Source organism: Sphaeramia orbicularis, chromosome 16, assembly GCF_902148855.1.
Source record: "Sphaeramia orbicularis chromosome 16, fSphaOr1.1, whole genome shotgun sequence".
Classification (NCBI taxonomy): Eukaryota; Metazoa; Chordata; class Actinopteri; order Kurtiformes; family Apogonidae; genus Sphaeramia; species Sphaeramia orbicularis.
Window position 1 is genome coordinate 19196862 of NC_043972.1, and position 26193 is coordinate 19223054.

The 26193-nt window shown below is 39.4% G+C and overlaps 2 protein-coding genes and 1 pseudogene across 6 annotated transcripts; 1 reads left to right on the plus strand and 2 right to left on the minus strand.

Moving 5' to 3' along the window:
* Nucleotides 1-3026: 3026 nt before the first annotated feature.
* On the minus strand, nucleotides 3027-18956 carry bag6 (BCL2 associated athanogene 6). Of its 5 annotated transcripts, none has more exons than XM_030157505.1 (25): nucleotides 18835-18955; nucleotides 17184-17276; nucleotides 16976-17093; nucleotides 15648-15865; nucleotides 15338-15409; nucleotides 14491-14613; nucleotides 14199-14395; nucleotides 13868-14000; nucleotides 13286-13486; nucleotides 13108-13198; nucleotides 12610-12660; nucleotides 11987-12339; nucleotides 11796-11868; nucleotides 10738-11078; nucleotides 9420-9681; nucleotides 9141-9310; nucleotides 8723-8776; nucleotides 8215-8323; nucleotides 7929-8053; nucleotides 6996-7130; nucleotides 6678-6734; nucleotides 6340-6564; nucleotides 5221-5328; nucleotides 4990-5136; nucleotides 3027-3600 (listed from the first exon to the last, which is right to left on the minus strand). In XM_030157505.1, the coding sequence occupies exons 2-25, from the start codon at nucleotides 17262-17264 to the stop codon at nucleotides 3505-3507; spliced, it is 3540 nt and encodes a 1179-aa protein (XP_030013365.1). In that variant the 5' UTR covers nucleotides 17265-17276; nucleotides 18835-18955; the 3' UTR covers nucleotides 3027-3504. The 5 variants fall into 5 exon arrangements, with proteins under 5 accessions (XP_030013365.1, XP_030013364.1, XP_030013362.1 ...); XM_030157501.1 differs by having other exon boundaries at nucleotides 3505-3600; nucleotides 12976-13198; nucleotides 18835-18956; XM_030157503.1 differs by having other exon boundaries at nucleotides 3505-3600; nucleotides 12976-13198; nucleotides 18858-18899.
* A 3-nt stretch (nucleotides 18957-18959) lies between these two features.
* glrx3 (glutaredoxin 3) lies at nucleotides 18960-23077 on the plus strand. The gene is made up of 2 exons (XM_030157506.1): nucleotides 18960-19478; nucleotides 22101-23077. Exons 1-2 carry the CDS (start codon nucleotides 18984-18986, stop codon nucleotides 22581-22583), a joined length of 978 nt encoding a protein of 325 aa, XP_030013366.1. The 5' UTR covers nucleotides 18960-18983; the 3' UTR covers nucleotides 22584-23077.
* A 488-nt stretch (nucleotides 23078-23565) lies between these two features.
* LOC115435333 (piggyBac transposable element-derived protein 4-like) lies at nucleotides 23566-25102 on the minus strand (annotated as a pseudogene).
* Between the last annotated feature and the right edge of the window lie 1091 nt (nucleotides 25103-26193).

Here is a 26193-nt window from a genome sequence, read left to right on the forward strand (position 1 = left end):
TTTTATACAGAAATAACAATTCTATATTGTTATTTACTCTTTAGTATGATGATAAACAATACAATAAATAATTATGATACTAGTTTTTGCACAGGGATCATTTATGGAAACTGTGACATGGCTGCCGAGCATCAGTATGATGGGATCTGTAACAACCATGTCACATCCGTCCACTGCCACATTTTGTGTTTTTGTGTCAGCTGTTATTGTTTTAGAGCCACAATACTAACATTTATGAATAAGAGGATAATTAGCAATAGTCAGTATATAAGTTTATTCCTAATAAAGTACTGGTACTGACCAGATCATCATGGGTAATGTCACATCCGTCCACCAGCAAAAGTTTTCCCATTCATATGCTATTCAAAATCCAATATTTCTGAAAATATAGCTTCCACTGTCAAATAATATCAGTAGTCTGTGCACAAATGTGTTAGCATTATTTCAACACAGTCCTATGCATTTCTTACAACTTCTTTTTTTGACAAAAATGGCCACTCATTTGTCCCCCTAAGAAAATTTTAGCCGTTATAATATTTATAATAATTATTTATAATTCATTTATTTTTTTAAAACAACAAATTTAGAACTTAACTCTAAAGCAGCAAAGGCTTTACCATGAACATCACACACACATTTCCCCTTTGTCCTTGTGTGTTTGTTTGCACTTACATTATAACACTGCTACTGTTGTTGCCGTTCATTTTCATTTTATGCAAGCACTTAAACAAATGTTAGTTTGAAGGAAAGCACTTTTGTCATTGTAGCAGAACATACAGGAGGGAAAAGTTTTGGTCATATGTAGACGGGCACTGGAATTCTGTATTGGAGACGGGAGCCTTGGGAACCCCCTCTGCCATAGAACTCTTGAAAACATCATGCTGTCATGAATAATTCAAAAGTAATGGCTTATTGAACTTTGTGTCCTTTTCTGGACCATTTGTTTTTGTAGGAAAGTCAGTCACGCCAATGTCTCAAACAGTCACGATAATAGGCAGACATTTTGTAACTTGTACTTTCAGAAAATATGAAGCAAATTGTAAGGGTCAAACGTCAGTCATTAAATTACAAACTTTAAGATAAAAATCTTCTTAGTACCAAGGTTATTATCGTTAACGAAAACTAACGAAATGATGAAAACTAGAATTGTAAAAACATTTTCGTTAACTGAAATACATAACTATTAAAAGAAAAAACGATAACTAGCTGAAACTATATTGTGTGCTTACAAAACTAACTAAAACATATAAAAATTATGGATAAAATTCCCTTAGTTTTTGTCTTTGTCAATGTCGGATTGATATGAAATCGATTTATTTCCCTCAAGCAACTTTATCTGCTGGCACCATATGATATTTAAAGGTCCGTCACTTGTCGTCACTTGTGGTTTAGAGTCGTCATCTCATCCACACTCTACCTGGAAACATGGAGACTAAAGTTGGGAGAAAGCAGCAGAGTCCTGTATGGGATTTATGGGAATACAATGACGAAGAAGATAAAAAAATATGACAAAACTGAAATTAATACTAAAACTAAGCATTTAGAAAATAACAAAAACTAATCAAAACTAGCAAACCTGCTCTAAAAACTAATTAAAATTAACTGAATTAGAGAAAAAAAAGTTAAAACTAAATAAAACTAAACTATAATGAAAAATCCAAAACTATTATAACCTCGCTTAGTACAACAGAAGATGTCCTAAAACTTACAAATGTTGGCCAAAAAATGTAATTCAGGGTAAATATAGAGACATATTTACAATTTTTGAACCAATAAATTTTTTTTGGAAATGCACTTTACAAAGCACATTTGTTAAAAAATTGTACCATTTTGACCAGGATGAAAATCTCAGAGTAACTTGAGTAGACGTACTTCTCCATCAGCAAAAGCATTCGCAAAAACCTGGAAAAAGAAACAACCTGAGTGTCTGTTAATACAAGTAAAGTCCTAATAAAAACACTTCATGAAAATCTGCCCCAGTCTTAGAGGTTGTTTCAGACTCACCAGTGACCTCTGCTGGCCAACATGTCATTTACACAGATTTTTATGCGTCTCATTTCTGAGGCACTCTTGAGTTCTTCCTGAAGTAATAAAACTGTTTGTAAGGGTTTATTTACAAAAGATATAATGATTTCACTAAATTTTGTGCGTTTTTATTGATTTTCACAAATGTTAATGAGATGTTTTAGATAACTGGTATATGTTTTATGTCTAAACGTATAAAACTGTGTAGTTGAAGTGGTTGATGGCGCCCTCTACAGGACATTGTAAAATATACAGTAAAAGTCTCTGAAGTTTGTAAACCCCAGGATCCACACCAGGCTTGTTTTACCAGTATTTCACAGTATCCTGTCTTTGTTTTCAAATCTAGAAAAATACTTGTCTGTCTTTAGCTGATATCAACTCAAACATATACATGTCTTACAGTACAATTTATTAAAATGTTCAAAATATACAGAAAAAACCCAAAAAAGCATAAGATGACATATTTCCTTCTTATAGATGTGTATTTTTTGCTTAATATATTTTGTTTTTTGCTGTATTTCATTAAAAAATACCACTGGAAGTTGCTTATCAACCTGAAAAAGACTTGAAAACTACCACAGGAAGCAATCATCTAAACAAAAAATATTGACATTTAATTTAAATAGCCATGGACACAAACATAAAATGTAAAGTAAAATAAAGATTAAAAAAATAAATAAAAATAGAACAAGTTCTCCATTATGGTGCATTGTTGGAATTGAGCAGATACTTATTCAGTCACATTTGACATAATAGAGTATTATTTATTAATCTCCAGTTATCTTCTAAATTAATTAGCAAGTTGCTCTATTAAGAATAAGAAAATAAAAAGTCAAAATATTCTGACAACACAATCAAAAAATATGGAATGTAACTCCATTAATTTTGGATTCATGTTTACAGTAGAGCAGATTTTTAACTGAAGAGGTTGTGAAATTAGGACTTGTTTAATATATTTTATGACACTGTTAAAATCCACAAAATTAATAAAACACACTCTGTTCTAGTGTATCAAGATTTTTATTAAGCTTACTGTACATTCATGTACCAAACAGCGTTTTCATTACATGAAATTTTACTCCTACACTCGAGCGTTGTGGGAAAGGCAAAACTCCACTAAATAATGACAAATCAGGCGCAATATTAACAAAGCAACATAAGGATAAGAAGGCGAAACAGACAGACTGTAAATGGACGTATAGACAGGCTTAAAGTGACCAGAGTGAGTCAAACCTCAGACTGATGAATGACCTTAAAATGTGGCCTTCTGTCCGCAAAGCTGGACCAAACTAAAAGAAAAGCAATAAATAGGCACTAGGAAAAGTGGCCACATTATCCAGAGGGAGACAAAGGTGCTAACGAACAATTTCAGAGGTAAAGCTCGACTGATTGGTTACAAATGAAAATCCCAAAAAAGTAAAAGTAGGCGGACATGGAGACAAGCAGGTGCTTTGCAGGTTTAGTATCAGCTCGTTCAGATTATGAGTCTGATGAAAAGGCTCTGTGTGAGTTTGGAAACTGCTGAGAGTTGAAGTCCGGGTCTTCTCTCACTCGTTTCTTTATGTCTGCTTTCACCTGAGATGGAAAAAAAAAAAAAAAAGACATTTAGTCTAGGACCTGAAAGAGCTGCATTAGAGGTGTTCAGATTAGAGAGTCTGACACTGATACACATGTCAAAAAAAAAAAAAAAAACATTTCTACAAGATGTGTTCTTAACCAAACTGTATTCAACATGCTACTCTTCTGTTGGAGGTTGAAATACAAAAGTATTTTAAATCTCAAAATAGTACTTGAGAATGGCTGTCAAATGGCAATAAAAAGGTAGTAAAAATGTTCTAAATATCGTGTACACTCAAATTAATATGGACTTTCTTTGGGGAGAAGGCTCTTTATAAGTAATTATAAAGAGGAAAAGATTGAGTGTTTTTCCCTTTTGTGTATAAAGTAAATCATAGATATGTTTGTACACATGAAAAAAATCTTAGAAAACTGTTAAATTCCACAAATTGTCCTAAATGACACATTTAACTATACTATTTTCTTTTGTTCAGACAAGGTATAGTTTTTAGATGTTACCTGCTTGACAGTTTCGACTGTGACTCCAGTCTTCCTCAGAAGCGTCATCCGACGTGCTGCTGACGTGTCATTTATCAGCTGGTCGGCTTTTATAAATGACACGTCAGCAGCACGTCAGATGACGCTTCTGAGGAAGACTGGAGTCACAGTCGAAACTGTCAAGCAGGTAACATCTAAAAACTATACCTTGTCTGAACAAAAGAAAATAGTATATTTACATAAACAGAAGACAAAATGAACACCATTAGACTTGGACAAAGCGGAAGATAATGGATGGATGGATGTTCCATCAAGTCATTCTGGCATGAAGGGGATATTTACAGTACAGTGCTAAAGTGTTAGGCCAGGGGTTGAAATGGGCATATATTTATTTCTTATTCTCTTTTCTTCAGATACAGGGAATATATGCACAACATTGAAAGACACAAAAAATGTAACCAAATGGGTACTAAAGGTAAAAGTGACTATTTAGTGTGACCCCTAACCCCATGGCAAGAAGCAGCACAATTAGAAACATATGACATATTGTCTGAACAAAAGGGCTAAAGACATGTTAAGGGCCAAGGGAGGTCACATTAAATACTACCACTTTATAGAAGCTGGTCTTTTCCTCTGAAACTTTTTTTTACTGCTGTACATACTACAAATATATCTAGATTGTGTTTAAATAGAGACTTACAAACGTATGTGTGGTCACTAGAACTTTACTAAACCAACAAACCTCATGTTGGACTAGGACCTTTGCACAGGACTGTATATGGGCATGTGAGTAATATTTTAAGATAAATAAATGCGAATCCATATGTTATACACCTCTTGTCTGTTTCTAGACGTTTTCAGCATCCGGCCTTAGTGACTCTTGTCTCCAGTTGATATGTTGTGACTGACCTGTTCTGCGTAAGCCTCCCTCAGCTCTGTGGTCTCCAGCTCGTCGTGCAGTTGTTCTGGGGAGGTGATGGGCCTCACTCCTGCTGTCCTGGCCGCCTGACTCACTGCATCTGAGAGAGAGAGGAGGCTCCCGCTGCCCTGTCCGGTCTGCAAACACACCCCATAGATAAGGTAAGAGCCGGGGACACTCATAGGCACTTCTGTAAAGTGAAGTGTGACTCATTCCTTTACCTTTCTGCGTTTGGCGGGCATCCCGTGCAAATAAGCATCGGACAGTGGAGGCTGAGCCTTCATCTTCCTTTGGGTCATCATATCACATCTGATGATGGGCACCCACTCCTACAAAACACACACATTAAATGAACAGGGAAGATAACGGTTATGAATCACCACCATTTTGACTAAAATACCCAGGATCATAGCCTTCACTGATTTTAGCCACTTTCTTTTTAATACTGTTTCTGTCACTAACATGTCTTTCTTAACAACATCTAGTGAAAAGGTAAAAATGTGCCAAATCAGATTAAAAACATGAGCTGATCCAGGAAACAAACCTAGATCAAAGATGGTGTAGCTGTACTCCAGCAAAACTGATGAATAAACAGATATATATCCTTGTGTGGAAGGCATGCATTTGTTATTTTAGCAAAGATTCTTTAGAAGAACAGAAACGCTCAAACATGTAAACGTGAGGCAAAAAACTGCACTGACAGAATTACATTTAGACTTGAATCCTGTTGAAAACATCTAGAATGAGACTGAAAGGAAGATGGATGGCCGCAAGCCACCAAACAGAACTGAGCTGCTTCATTTTAGCCCCAAGGGCCTGGTCCATATGGTTTATCAGGCTTTTTTTTTAGTTAGACTGGTTGTCAGGTGATTTGGTTCCATAGAGAAAATAGAGTATAAGCCACAACAACTGAGCCTGAAGGATGAATTTGCTCTATAGAAAAGAATGAACTGACAACTACACTAACTTAGTCTACTAGGAAAAAAAACATTAGTCAAAGACCTGAAAGAAGCGTATCAGAGGTGTTCAGATTAGAGATTTTCACCTTTATACACATGTAAGAACTATTTGAACGAGATCTGTCTGACCCATAACTAAAATAAAGTTGGCTAAAGAAGCTGTAACTGAAAGTCAGTGTTACTGAGTATTGATTTCTGAAGTTCATACATTAATATTGTGTCTGAAACACTGCATTCTGTGATATTCTGATTAGTTGTCATTATCTGACACATAAATGCTCTTAATGACAATATTTGTTTTTATTCGGAGGAGATGTTGTGGGTAGTTTCTAGAATAAACATGTATGTGAAGCGGGATGAGCAGACAGTGTTGGTTCTTACAGGAGGAACAGCAGCAGCCCAGGCCTCGTTCTCTCCAGCTGAGTCGTCTCTCCCTCCTTCGGCCCCTGCTGCCGCCTTGTCGCCACCTAATGGTGCAGCTCCTCCTGAAGCTCCCAGGTCCCCAGGCAACACCCTTGGTTCCCGTGACGACGGCCTCGTGTCCTGTGACACAGACATGGCCTCCTCGGCCGTAGTGCCTGCAGCTGGTGAGAGGCTGTCGTCAACCTTTAGAAGAGCAGAAGAAGAGCAACATGAAACAACTAAAACCATAAAGAAGAGCCTCAGAGCTGAAACCAACTGAATGTATGACAGGTATGTTAAAAACACACCATGCTTACCGTGGCACTGGGGGCCTGTTCAGGCTCCTGTGCACCAGCTGCAGAAGACTGATCTCTCTGTGGAAGAATGTCATTTAATATTTATTAGCCATTTCAGATGTCCTGTCCAAAGTAACAGGATATGCACGAGCCATCAGATAACAGAGGCTGCTTTCTCTGCAAACATGTTGCATATAAAGTACAAAGTGAAAAAACTACCTAGTAAGGGACTAAAGTAGGATCTCTCTGAATCTGACTGCAGTTTACATTTGATTTTTGTTTGATTTTTTTGTGTGTCTATATTGTGGGTAAAATGTAAACGTAAAATGCAATATTTACCTGTGTGTGGACGATGTAATTCTGGACTTGGTCCAGTGTCACTGGGATGTGCTCAAGAATGACCTGCAGCCTCATTGTCATCATGCTGGTCATCCAGTTGACCAGACTGGGACTGATGTCGCTCGACATCCTCCGCTGAAACGACCGAAAACAGGGTAAGTTTTAATATTCTAGGTACAACAGCTGTTTTAATTCCTCCTGGTGTCATTCAGTCTATTTTTATGTTATATTTAATTTTATTTGTCATTGACTTTTAATTTGCAATTTCCATTTAGGTGGAATTTAACTGCAGCTAGTTTGTGTTATTAATTGCGTCATGACTTGTGTGTTTTTTTAACGAAAGGTATTTATCAATGGAAAAAAAAAAAATCAGTAAGGCAGAAAAGTATAGTGTAATATTCAAATAATTCCCCAAGCCTTTCACCACTATGATGCCATCTGCTGGTGTAAAAGTGGCACAGCTAAAAAAAATATGTAAAAACATTTCATTTACATCAAAAATACCGGACTTGCATATGAAATACATGTTTCTCTTTAATTAATGTAAGTCTTCTAAACAGTAGTTTTTGTTGTCATTTTTTGTGATACCTATGTTTTGACTAACATTGTTTTTTCATACCTAGCTTAGTTTTTTGATAAGTTCAGTAATCTTAGTCAACCTGTTTTTTTTTTATTTAGTCTGTCCAAATTTGATGTGATAGCACCTCTGACATCTCTCTTTCTTTCTAAACTTGACTAAATGACTTACCTGTAACAGAGCAAAATATTAAGAGTATCACTGAAGACTAAAGTCCGTATTCTACCAATTATATCTAAAATTTTACCTGCAACTCGGTAGTTTAATTTGAGAGCTACAGTTTTATTATTTACATAAACACACAAGTAGAAAATCAAAGCAGGATGAAACAAGTGAATTACAGATGATGCACTCACTATTCTGTGGTTGATGACGGCAGTCAGGGCTCTCTGGTCTCCTCTCAGGCAGTAAAGGTTAAGGGCCAGACATTCAAACAAAGCCTGGTTACACATCTGCAGCAGCCGAGGCCCAAATGTGTCATCTGGAGACAAAAAGGGATATTAAATCCTTTGCAAAAATAACACAATAGCAGTAGCTTTAATTCAAATCAGTAAATGACCAGAACTGCAGAAGGACCGCTGAAAGTTATCTTACTCCAATTCTTTTTAAAGCAGCATATTTGTGAATAACCCATAACTTTACCTGTGCAACGGAGAATATGTGTGGCGATGTGCATCAGCTGCTGTCTGAAGAACGACATGTTGGTCTGTGTGATGTCGACACCCTCCAACACTGTGACTGAAGACTCTCTCTGTAAGAATCAAGTGAAAAACTGTAGCTAAAGTTACTAAAAAAATACACAAATACCATAATTTGATCCAGTCTGTAAATATACTGTGGTTGTTTATTTGTATTTGGTCTACAGTAGAGTAGTTTAGAACATTTATAATGTTCTGCCAAAATAAATCTGTCATGTGATTTTAACTGAACCGCACTTGCATATGTAATTACATTTTAGATATTCACAACATCAACATTATTGTAAACAGTAACTGTATTTCAAGAAGACTGTCTATATTTTTGATTGTACAAGGTCAAACTAGATTGAAGATTGTTTAAAAATCCTTAAATTGTTAGCAGTCTGTACCATTTAATTATTCTGGCTTGTACTTATGTGATGGTGGAAAAGGTCCACATATTCAGCACTTACAAAGCTCTCAGTGATGTACTCCTCAAGTTCATTGACAAGATTTTCAGCAGCAGCCTGAAAAACAGAAAAAGAGGACAAGGGGAAATGAAAGGAAATTATGCATTAAAAAACAAAAATACAATCCAACTACCAACAGGGGATTCATAAAAAAAAAAAAAAAAAAAAAAAAACTAGTTCGATTAACTGTGGGATTTAAATTAGAATTCAATAATTGCCTGTTTCTCTTTAACTTTTTATTTCTATCTTCTAAAGAATATTACAAGTGCTAATTCAAATTGGACATTCCTTCTGAGTAACTCATGAATGTTTACTGTTCCACTACTGAGAATACCTACATGTAAAATTACAAATGTGTTTATGGATGGCGTCCCTATAAAGTTACTAAAAATAACAGGAAAAATGGGTGATTTGTACTTACAGCGATGTTCTGGTCTGTGGGCTCTCTGCCGTTGAGGTAGTTCTGCCTGAAGAACTGGGCTAGTTGTGGCTGGATGCGACCTAAAGGCTGGTGCTGCCCGTGAAGCAGCATCACCAGGTCTGACATGGTGAACGTCTGGCAAACCAACATCAGTAGCTCTCCAAAAAACCCTGGGAAGCACAAGAAAAACATTCAAAAAATTCAGAACTATGAACATTTTCTGATTGGAATACATGCTGGTTTGGGATTGTTTTTAATTCAAATGAATTTTGCTGTTACCAGTTGGATCCTCAGGACTGATGAAGATGTTGGTTGCTTGGGACAGTCTCTGCATGAACTGAGCAATGCTCTCTGTGTCGCTCTGGGCCTGACCCAATGAGCCCATCATGGTGCTGAGGACGCCACGGACGATGCCTGTGAACAGTTCGGGGTTTAGGGCTTCGGCCGCTCCTGGGGCATTCTGTGTAGGGGCAGAACCTGCAGGAGCACCAGGAGTTGTGCTGGAGGGAGGAGGTGGAGGAGTGAAGATGGGCTGGGAGGCCTAAAATGACAGTGATACGGAAAGTTTAGGTTTACACTTTAATTACTCACCATGCCAGTGATTTTTGTTAGAGGCAAAAAGCCTCATAGGTCCAGGAAATGGGTCTCTTGCAATGGACCTTTAAAATGCATAAGGACACTGAAAAAGGTTCAATAACTCCCTTTGTTCTTACAAATACAGTAGCTAAATTGTGTACACTGCTCCATCACTACAGCCTGACCGTTTGCATTTTGGAAATTAAGAAAACAAAGCATGATGTGTAGGGAAAGAGATTATTTGCTAAGAGACCATAAATGTGCAAAAATATGATGGTTTAAAATTCTCAAGAATGAACTGTTTGCCTAAATGACTGTGAAAAATTTTGTGAATTACTGTAATAAAGAAAATTTTTAGTGCATTTTAGTGTGCTGCATAGTCTGTAAAGAACTAAATTTGAATGCACTACTATTCCTGCCTGACAAAATTTTATTTTTTTCATGCATTTATTGACACCTTCCCTGTAAATTGTATCAAAACATGCTGTAATCAGGTTATTAAATAAACCTAAAAGTACAAAATAAACATTTTAAGGTCTTTAATCCCATGTCTTTTTTTTACCCCATATATTGTTTTTAAATTGGTTTGAAATTATATCTTTTTTTAATGGTGCATAATTGGTCAATGGCTAAAAACTAGACAGACTGTAGCTATTGCTTCTTTTCTTGTTTTTTCTGTTTTTAAGTCTATTTTTGAAACAGATGAATAATTGACAATACTGTAAAATTATTTAAGAATACAACTGTTATTTGCATTTCCTTAAAAAGTATATGCATATTGTATTAGATAACATCTGAAGGCTCATATTGAGCAATGTCTATTTATATACACACATATTTTGATGCACAGTATTTTTCTACTTGTTTCTAAATTAAGTAGCCAGCTGTTTGGCCACCAGCCACTGATTTCTAGTCTTGTGTGTTTCTAACAAAATATAAATGAACTGCCTTTTCTCCTCAGTCATTATGATCTGTGTGCAACTTTTACAAACGTGCCCAAATTATATGCAAATACACCTACCTGCTGCATGAAGTCTGTCACTCCCTGGATGAAGGCTGGGACTCCAGATGTAGTGACTGTGATGGAAGGGGCCCCCATAGGGCCCGCCCCGGCTCCACCTGCGACCCCTAGGAGGGAGCCCAGGAGCTGGCCGAGGTCTGGGGGCATCTCCTGAGACTGAGGCTCACCAGGGTTGGCCTCGGGCTGGCTCGGTGGAGGAGTAGTATTTGATGTTGGTGATGGACCCGAGGTGGAGAAAGAAAAGGAGGAGGAAGAAGAAGATGAAGACGTAGAGGAAAATGAAGAGGAGGAGGAAGAGGAAGAGGAGGAAGTGGAGGAGGAAGATGTGGCAGGTTGACCAGCTGTGGAAAATTATGATAACTTTAGTACCAAAAATGACTGTTAACATGCAAAAAATATGCTATTAATCTGTTCACATGGTTAATGAAAATGAATATGCCCATTATTCCTTTAATTAAGTTTATGTTACCATAAAAATGTTTTTCCACCAGATATACACCAAGCACTTTTCAGCTTAATCAGTCTCAGATTTCTACAAAATGGACTCCCAAGTTCTTCACTATGACTGAAGAACAAATAAAGAAAATGATTCAAGGTGATGTACCATGTGAAAAAATGTCACACTCTTCTGTGGTAGTGGTGTAATGCTGCTAAACTGAGCCATGAGTAATCACTGTTTTTGCAACTGCTATGCCAGTGATGCAATGTTAGATAAAGTGGGATACATGGCAGTTCACTTCATTTTATTTAAACATAAAAACTCCTATATGCTGGTGCTGTAACCTGATGCAATTTCAGAGAAGATAAAAAATAATAGTAAAGAATATTTTGTTTAACTGCAACTACTTTTTCATATGGACTGACAGTAGATCTCAAAAACCACCACAGCTTTGTCTTTTCTTCTGATGGTTATGTCTACACTCTATATTACTTTAAAATAACTTATACTGATAAAAAGTGAACATTTTCTGTTGTGGTTAAATCAGTGTGCATCAGCAGAGCCACACTGCTGCCCGTTTTGATGTACATTCTTAGCTTATGTAAGAAAAGCCCCTTACCCATTTGTCCTGGCAGCAGCAGCTGTCCAACCAGTCCACTGATCATCTGGTTGAGGGCCGCTGGATTGAAAGCCTATAGGGAAATACTTTTGTAAGCAACTTAAATACTGACATCACCCACCACAAACTTCTTCTTTAAGACTACAACAGTCATCAGGCGAAAAACATTCAGACACAGACACTGTCCTCACCTGCCCTGGCTGCTGACCCGGCATAGCAGCCCTCACATTGATGGTGGTTCCTCGTGCACCAAAGGGTGGAGGGGCCATGTTGGGTGCAAAGGGGGGACGGGTGAACACAACCCGGGCCTGTGGCTGAGGGCCGGTGTGCGGAGGTGGTGGGGGAGCAGTAGGGGTGGTGGTTGGTGTGTTTGGACCTGTGGTGGTGGTTGAGGAGGTGGCTGTGGAGCTGTAACCAGGAGGGGTGGGCTGGGGAGGGACTGGCTGACCAGTGGCAGCGGCTGTGGCAGCACTAGTAGCTACAGCAGCAGCATATTGGCTGATCTGCTGCATGAGATTTCGCATGAAGTCTTGTGGGAGAGCACCTAAGCGGGTGACAGAGATCACTAGATTAGGATTGATACCACAACACCACCATCTTCTGCAGCTGATAGTAACGAATAAGTACAGCTAACAAAGTAATGTCGAAAATCTCTTGTGAAAGGGTAGAATTTCTACAGCCTAAAAACTTGAACATGACATCTCTAGGATCAACCATTGCTAAATAATTTACTAGTAGAGATACATATATATTAGAATGAATTATTTTATACTGTATTACAGCCCTAATATGTAATCAATGAGCTATTTATTACCTGGTTGTCCAGGAATTTGCTGTCCACCTGCTGCAGGGCTCACACCAGGACCTGCAGACAAACAAAACACCAACATAAACTTCTTGATACTGTCCAATACATGTATCAATGAAATACTCGCTACAGTTGTGCATTTGCAGTAACACACATCATTCAGCAAATGCAGAATAAAATCTGAAATGTTTTGAACATAGGCAAAGTTCTTGTCTTCAGATCCTTCAAGAAATGCTTGTAGCAGCAGAACGCAACGCTGGAGGTGACAACGATCAAACCCCACGATGCACTGCTGCCCAACAACAACAATAACAACACAGCAGCTTTACTGTAGTGGAGCATTCAATCAGTGGCGGGTAAGGGACAACACACCGTCCGTGTTCATCTGCATCATGACCACCGGGACTGCCTGGTGGCTGATCCTGATGACCCGGGGGCCAGCCTGTCCCTGTCCAGCCTGCTGATTGGACGGGGAAGTCTGTGAGGGGGAGGTCTGTCCCTGACCTGCCTGCTCCGACTGGCTGGCCGCCTGGGTAGGTGGAGCTTGTCCATCAGTGCTGTTAGCCGCCACAGTCACTGTGGCACCCAGGTTCATCTGTGGGTGAAGATGAGAACATCGTCAGCCTGGTCAGAAAAACAACTTCACATTTGAGTGTGAAATCAGTTCTGCTTTCGGTCTTACTTGCACTGGGATGTGGGGGTGCAGAGCTCCAGGCAGGGTGACTGGGGTCGTATAGTGGGAAAAGGACCGAACCACATGCAGGTGTCGTGGGACAGGACTCATGAGGTTTAATCGCAGATCACTGAGGGCTACAAGGGCGTTACCAAGGAGACGAAGACACTCCCACGTCAGAACCAGAGTGCGCTGGTCCTCCTCTCTTTCCTTTTAACAGAAAACAAAATAAGGTTGAGAAAAATACTTCTAACACCCAGGTAGTTTTCTCCAAATTAACTGGCCTTTTTCTCAGCAGATGATTATGGTCTTGGGCCATTTCCACATAGTTTTAAAATGTGTCTGGTCTAACTGATCACAAGTGGACATCATTAATACAAGGGTTAATGACCACCCCCGTATTTGGATCACAAATGCATTTTTTTCCTGATTCTTGAATTAGACACAGCCATTCAACCATTCCTTACAATACAATTTCTTATATTCTTGTTTTTAGGATGTATTCTGGTGATCTGACAAACACCCTGATGAAAAGGTAATTTAAAAACAGTAGGTAAGTGGTTAATCATTGTTTGTCAGATTAAATCTTACTGTGTTATTGTTGTATTCTGCGGTGGTGGCTGTCTCCAGAATGCTATGAGCTCTCTGGATGAAAGGCTGCAGTCTTTCCTCAACCCTCCGTAGCTCAGACAACATCTCTGCAAGCTCAGCTGGGCTTGGATGACTGCAACAGTAACAGAGAGGAGAAAGAATCAAAGCTAAAAATAAATGGTATCTTAAATATAGCCTTGGAGGCAGATATTATATACTTAATGGATTTTTACACAAATTGTACATACAAGTTTTAGATAAAAAAGTCATTATTGCTTTTGTGATTGCTGAGATACGAGAAAAAAACATATCTGTGGGAAGGATGTCTTACTTGGGTCCAGGTTGGGGTGTTGGTCCCTCAGATTGTGCTGAAGATGTGGGTGGAGGAGGGGGAGTAGATGGAGGAGGGGAGGTGTCCATAGGTTGGCCAGAAGGTGAGGGAGTAGAGGTGGTTGATGAGGATGAGGGGGGAGGTGGAGCAGCAGCAGATGTGGACTCTTGTTGGGAAGATGCATCGCCTGATCGACCCTGAAAATGAAACACAAAAATGAAACACAAAACCAGATGTGACATGACTTCTCTGAGGCTTTGCTGCAGAAGTGATGGGAAGGATGATCTCTCACCTCCATTCTGTGAATAACATCATTAATGTCCCTCAGCAGGTTCTCAGCCAGCACCAGCCTCAACCTTGGCTCGCTCTGTACTGGCTGGTCCATATCAATGTGTACATTCACAGATCCATTGCTCTGAAATGCAGCAAAGGAAAGATTTGAACTGTGAGCATGATTTGAAACATGAGCTCATGAGTGAAATCAATATGATTAGACTCAAAAAGGTTACACGGACACAAAATAATGTCAGCTCATGAAATGTGCATTTAATTGAAATTGACATTTTAACATGCTACATAATTCTACTCACTTAAATGTGTAAACATTCTACACAATTTGCTTTGTTATTAAACATATTTTAGAGATTGGATGGAGCTTTTAGGGGTTTTTTCTTATAAGGTATTTGATCTTCAAGACAGAACTTTGTGATAGCCCAAAATTACAGAGGCAGGGATCAGAAAAACAATCTGAGCACTCTCTTAGTATGCTGGTGGCCTACTCCAGAAGGGGCTAACATGCCATAACAATAAATTTACTCCAAACAAGAGAGAAATGTTGGATTAAGCATTTAAGTGGATATTATTAAATGTTAATGCTTTCTGCTAATGGATTGTCAAAGATTTATATCACCCCTCTCAACCTGATTTAAATTCCTTATAAACAGGCCAATCTCTTCTGAATGTGGTGGTTACATGAGGGATTACTCGTCTACCTGTGATCATTAGTGAAAGATTACAGCCCATGGTGACTGACTGATGGCTTGACTCTCTTTGGACTATTTCTTTCTCTGTGCAAATGTGATTAAGAACACAATTTGAAACTGATAACGTAAAGGCAGACATAGAGAATGCCATCCTACCCCAGTGCTGGTTGTGACTCTAGCATTCCTAGTATTTTCTCCCATGCCAGATACCATCTGCTGAACAGACATCTAAAAAGAAAACTAGTAGAAGTTATCATACAATACAAGTATCCAGATGGTCAGTCATTTACACATTAAGTTAAATATGTGGGTTTTACACTCTTGGCTGCATAAAAGTCAAATCCAAAGAGAAGCAACTGTCACTTTTTTCAAATTAATCACAAAACCCTACACATATGAATGTTTAATTATTATAGTGCAATAACACAGCGAATGGTTAAACATCACATCATAAAAACAGACCAACCTGTATCTGCTGAGGATCCATGATGTTGACAGGGAGGTTAAAGGTGCCGAGCATGACATAGCTGTTGGCGTTGCGATCATGTGGAGGCACTTGAGATGTTCCCTGGGAGGAGGAGGAGGAGGCCCCACTGTCAGCTGAAGTGCCACCTGACCCTGAACCAGGCTGCGAGGGTGGAGGGGGGGCCCGCTCCACAAGGTGAATTACTTTACCACCAACATCTGGAACAACAGCAGAACAAAGTTGCAAGTGTAGAACTGCTGACTGTACAGCTAAACACACACATCTGTCAAACATCAGTGTTGGTCATGTTGACCAACACTGGCAGTCAACAAATTAGATGTGATCACACTGATGGCGGTCACCAATGTTCAGCTGTTTATATTAACAGTTGCTTCATAAATGTGTGCTCATTCAAGAAGAATGTGAAGGTCTAAAAATCAAGGTGGTACCATCCTGGTTTTCAACTACCTTAAGCATCTTACAATCAACATAATTTACGTCTATTATATACTATATTAATTACAAGATTGAGCAAAATTACAGTTATCTTAAAACAGTAGGAAAACCCTTTATCAAACAAATACCTCTTTAAGTAAGCATTTGTTACAGATGCATCTAGCTATCCTGCCTTGTTGTTTAAACTGATCAGTGTCCAGTTTTGTAAGCAATGTAAAACTTCTGACACCCTACACATTTCTTCCCCTACCATTATATTAGGAGGGCACACTTCCCTCCTAACAGCAGCCCCCACTCTCCTTGAATATCAAGTTAATTTTAAATTATTTTATTGCTACAACTGAAGTATGTCAATTCAAACATTAGTACAATGGAATCCGATCCAAAGGAAAAACAATGGAGCCCAGTCTGCACACACGTCTGCTCCCTTCCCACAGGCTAAAAATGACAAAACTGTAATAAAAATACATCACTGAATATGATATATTAAAGATAACATTTTGGACAAAAATATCTGGTATCTACTTCCAGTTGTTCACAAGGTCTACCGAATGAGACTGCACATCTGAGACAAATCTGAGATCACAGATGAGAAGTATTGAATGGGAGTGTGAGAGGAAGGAAGGCCAGTGAAAGGAGGCAAACTGAGGACACAAACACATAAAATGTGTATTTTAGTTTGATATTATAATCCACACCAGTCACAGACTTCCCCAAATGGGATAATCTTTGAAACAATGTATCAGCTTGTGTTCAGTGACTTTAAAAAATACTGAGAATTAAAAGATTATTTACTGAAAATACAAACTGCTACACAAGTAATTTTGGAAAAAAGAATATCAGCTGCACAGATAACCCCCTTGATGACTCACTGTAGTCTGACAGAGTCCTCTCATCCTGCAGAACTCTGCCCTGATAGATCAGCCTCTGTTTGTCAACAGGTATACCCACTGAGGGAGCAATATGTTCCTTGAACTCTTTCACCGTCAGCTAAAGAAAAGGAAAACAGACACATGAGGCACAAATATTCATCATAAAGAGAATTCTGTCAGTTGTTGTAAAAAGAAATGATGGTTTTACCTGAGCACCAACAGTGTAGGTTCTGCTTTGGGAGTCTAAAGTTTTGACGGTAACTTCTATGTCTGTAGTTTGTTCCTCCATTGTGTCGTGTTGCTGGAATATTAACCAGTACATATCATTAGTGTAATAACAATATAACATTAACCATAGTGTTTTTACTCAAAAACATGCTTCACACTTTAACGGTTCCAATAAGCATGTGTGAGCAGAGCTAAAATAATACACAGCTACAAAAATAATAATCATAATGAATCAATATGCCAGTTTAAATAAAGGAAAGTAGAGCTACAACAATTTATTGATCAGTAAATTAAAATATTTGCACAATTTTCTGCTCTTTTTGTCATTCAGAGGAATAGTGAAAAAACTTTAAGTGATGAAATTTTCTGACGACTGAAGTAGATTACAATGTTTACAGCACATTTCACTCTTATCTTTTTCCAAATGTTTTCAGCACTGACACAGCTTGGCTCAGATAGTGGCTGATGGCTAGTATCTTCAAACAGAATTATCAACTTTGAGAGAAAATTACACATCAAATAATAAAACTGTCTGGCTTGTTGTTAAAGTCAATTTCATTTTCAGTTCTACATTTCTTTAATTACTCTGAGTAAGATACTAAGTGATCTGGCTTTATCTATCTAAGCATTTATTACTTTGACTTAAAGGCACCCCTAAATCCCAAAAGTTGATGTATTTATTCTATCAAACAAGACAATTTTATTTACAAAAAATGACAAGATATTATTTGGACAAACAAGATGCTTTAAAAGATGATGAACTTGCTACCATAAGATAGATAATAAAGACAATAATGACAATAGACACATAAACCAAAAATATGAACTTGAAGGGGCCTTAAGTGTCTTCACCATTTTCCCAGTATCTAATAAATAATATCAAAAACAGTTAATTTACATCAATTATTGTTTTTCAGTGGCTAAAATTAATTAAATAAGTTATCAGATTTTGTCCTGCTCTAAACTTGTATTACTATATTGGCGCTGAAAAAAACAACTCAACCTCTACAATTAACAAACAAAACAGTTCAGATTAATAATGACATGAATCTTGTTTCTTGCAGTAATTCGCACTTGTAAGCAGCAGTCCGTATTATAAAAACAACAATATTCTATGTTTAAGGTTAAATGCTGAATGTATTTCACCTTTCTCTGTACCTAACCTCCGCCTAATGATAATACAGTTAAAACTAATGCAGTATGTAATGTAAAAATGATACAGGAACCAAAAATCACATCACACCACACATAAACACGAGGAATGCACACCCTACTAATCGCTAACTTGTTATCGTTAGTTCGCCATTAGTTAGCTAGTTCACTGGGCCAGTTAATGTTCGTGAAGTTAGTCCCATACTGTAGGGCCAGACAGTAGGATAAATGTTTTACCAAATTCGGTCAATACAACAAATGCATCAAAACAAAAACACCGGCATATAATGCTAACAGCTGTAACGTACAATGCTAACAAGCTACTGTTAGCTTCAAAGCGGCTGGCTAACAAGTGCTACAGGCTAGTTAGCTCACTAGGCTAATGTTAAATAAAATACATTTTGGGGTAAGACATTTTACAGAGAAGGGGGACATTTCGGTTGTTTATCACAAACACATAGTACGTTTTTAATGGTTACCTTAGAAGTCACGCTACCCTCACCTCTTATCCAGCGTATGCAGCTGTTTCTTATCAAATAACATGCAAATCACTTCCGACTCCGAGCTACCAGAAACTACCAGACTTCCCGGACGTGACGTCAGAGAGACCGGATCTACCACAGGAAAAATGGCGAATCTCGTGGAGGCAACTACTCGGCAGCAGTTTGAGGAAATCTTAGCTAAAGCTGGAAAATGCCTGACTGTGGTGCATTTTCAGGCGGCGTGGGCTCCTCAGTGCGGTCAAATGAACGAGGTGATGGCGGAGCTGGCCAAGGAGCACGGCAGCAGCACGTTTGTGAAGCTGGAGGCGGAGGCAGTTCCGGAGGTGTCGGAGAAGTACGAGATAGCTTCTGTCCCCACTTTCATTTTCTTCAAAGGGTCAGAGAAAGTTGACCGGCTGGATGGGGCTCACGCTCCGGAGCTCACGAAAAAGGTGCAGCGTTTGGCGGTGGCCGGGAGCCCGGGTGGAGCAGCGGAAAGCGGCGGCTCTGACCTGAACCAGCGACTGAAGAAGCTAATCAACGCGGCGCCCTGCATGCTCTTCATGAAGGGGTCCGCACAGGAGCCCCGCTGCGGCTTCAGCCGGCAGATAGTGGAACTGCTGAAGAAGCACAGCATCCAGGTGATTATAACCAGTATCTGGTGACACTGTTATTTAAAGCATTCTCTATGAGGACACTGATGCTTTAATTATTTTGGCAATTAACTAAATAATAACCTTAACTGCCACGATAATTCTTTTTTTTTATCTAGGATTGCAACCAATCATCTGATTGTCGATTAATTTCTCGACTATCTGCCATATTAAATTTTTGAAAGTTTTGATTAAGTGCTTCCGAAATCTCAAGATGGCTTCCCCGATGTGTTGTTGTGCAACCCAAATTGAGTTTACTGACGTAAGAGATGGGGAAAACATGAAATAATTCACATTCAAGAAAATTTGGCACAAAGATTCACATGGAATCAAGGATGAATTGAGAATAGGATGCTGTGACCTAATTTCAGTCTTTTCTTATGAATGCAATTCATCAAATACCTTGAGGGATTTGTTTTCTAATTTCTAATAAACCTTGGCTTGGATTTATCTTGTTGGCCAGCGGTCATGGATGTTGTGACCTCAGCACATTTTGGCCATAACTGCAGTTCAGTATGGCAGAAGGTCCATGACAGCCCAAAAACAGTCTTAGCTAGGGGCTCAGTATGTTTGTTTATGCAATAAATTAGGGCTGCAGCTGTCAAATATTTTAGTATTTAAGTATTCTACTGAAAATTCCTTCAATTGATCAGATAAAACTTATTATTGCTTGGTTAAAGAGCAATTATAAATACACAATTTATAAAATGGCAATAATGTATTTCACCTAATAATGAAGGACCAATTAGTTTCCTTTTTTTTTTTGATAATTAACAGTTATATTTCTTACATTCATATTGTGCATATGCAACAAAATGTATTTTCTTGACTAGAAACATTTCCAGGGAGGCAACTGCAAACACGAATAAAAATAAATAAAACACAAATAAAAATTAATAGAATTTAATTACTTTCAACTTAGTATTTCTTGTAAGTATCAAAAAAATAAGGCATTAATAAATAAAAAAAGGCATAACCATTGCCTTGTTGTGCAACTTAACTTTGGCAGCTATAAGTTTCAGAATTTACAATTTAGACATCACAGGAATTAGTTGTGGTATATAAGAGGCAAGAACATTTAAACGGGAACTTGGAACGAGTCCATGCATGAAGTTGTATACAATTCTGCTATATTCAGGAGAATCAAGGCAATGGCCACCTCACCTTATATGTCTGTCTCATAACCTTTAACCCCCCCCCACCTTATCTGTCTGTCTCATAACCTATAACCCCCCCCACCACCACCTTATCTGTCTGTCTCATAACCTATAACCCCCCCCACACACACACGCACGTCCAGTTAATTGATGATTTGCTTCATTTTTGCAAGAAGTAGTTGGATTTTGTCAAAATCAGGCCATGACAAGGTAAGAGAACCCTTTCAGCAAGCCATGCAGGATTTTAGCCATGCTTTTGGGAAATTATCCGAGCAAATCACAGGTGCACGGCTCGCTGCCTAAATCTATGCTTGTCACAATCGTAATAAACTAGCCACACATTTGACAGTAGCCACAATTAACAGAAACCTAGCCCTCTGCAGGGCTAATGTTATGTTAGTAAGGTACATTAACGTTAATCTCATTGATTTGCGCTACGTTAATTTTATTTTATCTTGGGTCCTCCGCTCCATTCTGGGTGCGTTATGAGAAGATGCTCCATCACAGATGTGCTGTTGTGGTATGGAAGGGCCGTGTTATAATGGATACATGTCACGGTGTTTACCTTGCTGTTCAGTCTGAAATGCTTCCACACTTAAGACTGTTTCAGTCGTTTTTATTGTTGTTTTTTTTTGTCTTTCGTCATCATTGCTGTATTCACTCGCCCGTCTATGCTCGCTTCTTCCATCTTCCCGCTGCTTTATCCGAACACTTCCACCTCCTCCGTCATCTTCCTTAGCGTGAGTAACATAAGTGTATTGTGCCCATTAAGTAGTCCATGCGAAATGCCGTGCTTTGAGCTTTACAATTAAATAAGCAATTCCTTGATCATTTTTTGTAATCGAGCTACTCGAATAACTCGAGGAATCATTTCACCCCTACAATAAATCAAATCGAATTTTATTTATATAGTGTCAAATCATAACAAAAGTTGGCTTGCGACACTTTACATATAGAGCCAGTTGGAAACAGACTCTGAAGCCAATTTACAGAAACTGGTTTCAATAATAAAAGCTTAAATGCTTTTCATGTACTTGAACAGGTTTGGAGGGCTATTACTTACAGTTGTTATTGGCTTGGACCTTATCATATCAGAACTTCCAAAACGTGACTACCATATTTCTGAGTTAGTTCGACTATCTTTTTTTGGTGTTATCATTGTACACAACTGTTAAGATAATGAGTTCTGTTGTGGACTGTCAGACCTCAGACAAGCTGGTCTCTCCAAGGAAATAATGATACCTTCCTGTCAGAACTACAGAAAACTGCAGACATTTGAGTGACAGAGCAGCCTTGATTTTAGGCTTTTGAAATAATTAAAGTAAGTCAATACATTACTGTCCCTGTTGTAAGAGTGCTTTATAGCCGTCACATATATTGTCAAATGTCCTCATTATAGAATTTGTGCCCAAAACAGAATTTCTCAAGACATTTATTTTTCTCTAAATTTCAGTTCAGCAGCTTTGACATTCTATCTGACGAGGAGGTGCGACAGGGGCTGAAGACCTACTCCAACTGGCCCACCTACCCCCAACTATATGTAAATGGAGAGCTGGTGGGGGGGCTTGACATCGTAAAGGAGCTGGCGGAGTCTGGAGAGCTGGAGAACACCTGCCCAAAGGCGATGACCCTGGAGCACCGGTTGAAGACCATCATCAACCAGCACCCTGTCATGCTGTTCATGAAAGGGAACAAAGAGGGTGCACGATGCGGCTTCAGTCGCCAAATATTGGAGATTTTAAATGACACGGGTGTAGATTACAACACTTTCGACATCCTGCAGGATGAAGAGGTGCGTCAGGGTTTGAAGACTTATTCCAACTGGCCCACCTACCCACAGCTGTACGTGAAGGGAGAGTTGATCGGAGGTTTGGACATTGTCAAGGAGTTGAAGGATAGTGGAGACCTGGCATCAGTGATGAAAGGAGAGTCGTAATGCCAATAGATGTGGGGATCCAACATAGTCACTGGAAGTAGAAGAAGCAAATCGTGAAAATACATTAATGGATATGAAGGAAGTTATCCACATACAATCTTAAAATTTGATTAGGCCTACTGTTAATTACAGATCAAATGACATTAGACTATGAGATTTGTTTTTTCCGTCCTTAAAGTGGCAAACATGTTTCACTGAAAACCACGGCATAATAATTCCCCGCAGTTAATACATTTTCACCGATAAGTCAATCGCTTCCTTATTGTGACCCATGGAAACAGCTGACTTCATATTACTTGATATTCTTTGGTGGCCATCACATGTACTTCCTCACAAACTCATGGGTTTACATCCATTTCTGCAGGTTTAGCTTCATCTTGTCCACATTCTACTCCTAGAAACTCTTACATTAAAATATGTTTTGGGTTACATTCTTAAAGCTATCGCACTTCTGTTCACTAATAATAACTTTATGAATAAACATTGAAATATGATTTGGGTGTTGTCTTTGTTTTTTACCAGAAAATAGGCATAAATCATCAGAAATAAAGATCCAATACAATAGGGTCAGTAGGTAAATCATTCCATCTGCAGACTCCAGGAAAGATGAGGTCATTCCTGTTAGCAGTGAGTATCAGAATGAGTCATGATGTGGCAAATTGGCAAAACGTTCTACCCCTCAAGACATGTTCAAATTATTGATCTTAAATTACATAAATGATGATAACCCTCCCGCTGCCCTCATCCCATATTGTGTACAGCGCCCCCACCCCTGCACATTTTTAGTCTAGTTAGAAGCTGTGAATCTTTAGTTCTCCAACAATGTGACAACAGACTAAGATGGAAACTGTTTCTCTTGCTCCATCTTGTGGACGTAATGAGGGAATACACGCATAATATGTCTACGGATAGGAGCTTCTCTCTCGCTCTCTCTCTCTCTGGCTCCATCTTGTGGACATAATGACGGAGTGAACACAATATGTCAGTATGAATATGATGGACATATTTGACGTCTGTTCCTCTTCAGTTTGGTTTCAGTTTCGACCTCGGCTGTCGTCGCATAGGTGTTGTTTTTCCTCAGGGGACATTTGTGGGATGTAGTAGTTGTAGTATTAGTAGTAGCAGCAGCCCTATGGATGGTTCGAACGATAACTGCGGATGCTTCCTTGCGCGGAGGACACTGCCTTCTTTCAATGTGTGGAGTCACCAGGGCCCTCCCCAGTTGCTCCAGGAACACCTTGCTCTTGCTGCGCTTATCAGACATCCATGTCGGGTTGACCTCTTGCCATATCACGAAGACATTGTAGACAGACACATCGATGATGTTGTGGAAGATGGCCAGGGGCCGACGGACAGTCATCCTCCTGCAGCTATACGTGGCGATCAGCTTATCCTGGTTATCTTCTCCCCGTTTATTACTGTTGTACTCCAGGATCATGGCCGGCTTCCTGTCCTGGCGATTGCTGATTTCAGCCTCGTCGTGTCTCGTGCTGAGGAGTAGCACGTTTTTGTTTTTCTTGGGAACGTAGGAAACCAAAACGGTGGTCGACATGAAGGCCAAGTTTGAGGAATAGACGTCCCTGTCCTTTGAGGCCAGCAACATGGGTGGGAGCTCCAGTTTGTTTTTTTGGACCGTGCTGACAAGGGTGAACTTTCTCTCAAGCAGCCGCTGAGCAAGTTCGTAAGAGGTGAAGAAATTGTCACACGTGATCTTGCAGCCCCTCAGTCCTTCCGTAACATCGAATACAACCTGCATCCCCTGGTTTTTCTCCAGGCCTCCTCCTCCTTCTCCTCCGTTGCTAGTCGACTTCCCGGTGTAGACTTGCATCTTCCAAGCTTAGCTGGACTTGGTATCGCAGGCCACCCACATTTTGATTCCGTGTTTAGCCAGTTTGCTGGGCATGTATTGTCTGAAGGGAGAACGACCTGGCAGATACAGAAAACAAAAAAAACAAAGAAAAAAAAAAACAAAAATAGAATTGAACCGGTTTATTTTGTTTTTGGTGGAGTTTTTCTTTATTACTTCTTTATTATTATTTTCTTTTTACCTTTGAAATGAACCAGTTGTTCATCCATCGTTACTTCGGGCCCCTGGTTGTACAGGTACGGCAACCGCTCTACCCACGTGTCCCAGACCACCCTTATGGCCGCCAGCTTGTCCTCGGCTCGCCTGGCGGGTCTTGACTCACGGTTGTCGAATCGCAGTGCTGCAGAGTACGCATGAAGAATTTTAAGATGCTTTGTGGCCTGAAAAATTGCCCTTTCGCTCTCACCATCCCAAAGGCTGGCTGTGGCTTCGCCCCGGGATCTAAGATAAACAGCCCTACGTAGGCGTGCAGATCAGTGTGGTCTATCCCTTTCCAGTCATTTCCATATTTTCGCGAGCCATGTAGATTAGTCGTCTCCAAGACAATGCATTCTGATGTGATGAACAGTCAGAACGTAGATGGGATGTTTAGGGCACGGCCGTGGGCGTACTCTGTGGGTTCCTGGATAGTAGCGGTGGCGGTCTCTGTCATCGTCTCCACAGCCCTAGTTCCTTCGCTGTCCAGTTCACGATATGCTACCGAGGACTATTTCATTTTTCTGTTTTTTGATATGAAACTCGGCGTTGTTTCTCAGACTCTGGGGATTTCTTCTTCTCCTCCCATCTGTTCTCCTTCTTCTTCTCCTCCTTCCATCTCTTCTTTGTCTTCTCCTTCCATCTCTTTATCTCCTCCTCCTTCCAGTTGTTCTTCTCTTTGCATCTCTTCTTCTCCTCCTCCTCCTCCTCTTCCTTCCATCTGTTCTTCTCCTTGCATCTGTTCTTCTCCTCCCTCTCTTCCTCCTACTATCTCTTCATTTCCTTTAGTTTCTTCTTGCATTTTGTCATCTGCTTTTTCTCCCCTTTCCATTTCTTTGCCGTCGTCGTCTATCAAAGATGCAGCTGCATGGTCTGGTTTGTTACAGTCATGCCAGTCTCGGTCCTCAGACATATGTCACTTTCCCATCTTTATCTTTGTCTTTTTTGTGTTCTTTTTGCGCTCGGTGGTCACATACCATTTTAGACCCTGGACAACAGTGGAAAGTCTAGTTTGTCCACAGTGGTCTTTCAAACACAAAGTGTTGTCAACCGGAGGGTTATACTCCTTCCAGCCTTGTTCCTCAGGCACATATTTCCTTCCTTCTTCGTGTCATTCTTCTGCTTCTTCATCTTTTTCTTCTCGCTGATCACTTATGAGGTTCCGCGCAGCCATAACTGTGTAAAGTCATGTATGGATATGTGTCATATAAGTCATACATTAATACTTTTTTTTTGTTTTTGTTTCATTTTTATTCCGCGTTAGGGATAGGAAGTTCAGCTCTTTTTAGGAAGCTGGCTCTTTCGACTCCTAAATGGATCCCTAGATTTTCATTTTGACCCGACGAAGGCAACGGGAGGGAGGGTTAAATCAGAAAGAGGGTCATTTTGAACAGACAAAGGCAGCAAGAGTGTTAAAATAGTTTATAAAAAGCACCAGAATGGTAGTGACATCCCTACAGCTGGTGTCTAGAGTGTCCTCAAGTCCTCTGTCCAAGATCGGGACAAACTAAATAAAAATGTACTCACAACCAGTCTGAAGATCCAAAA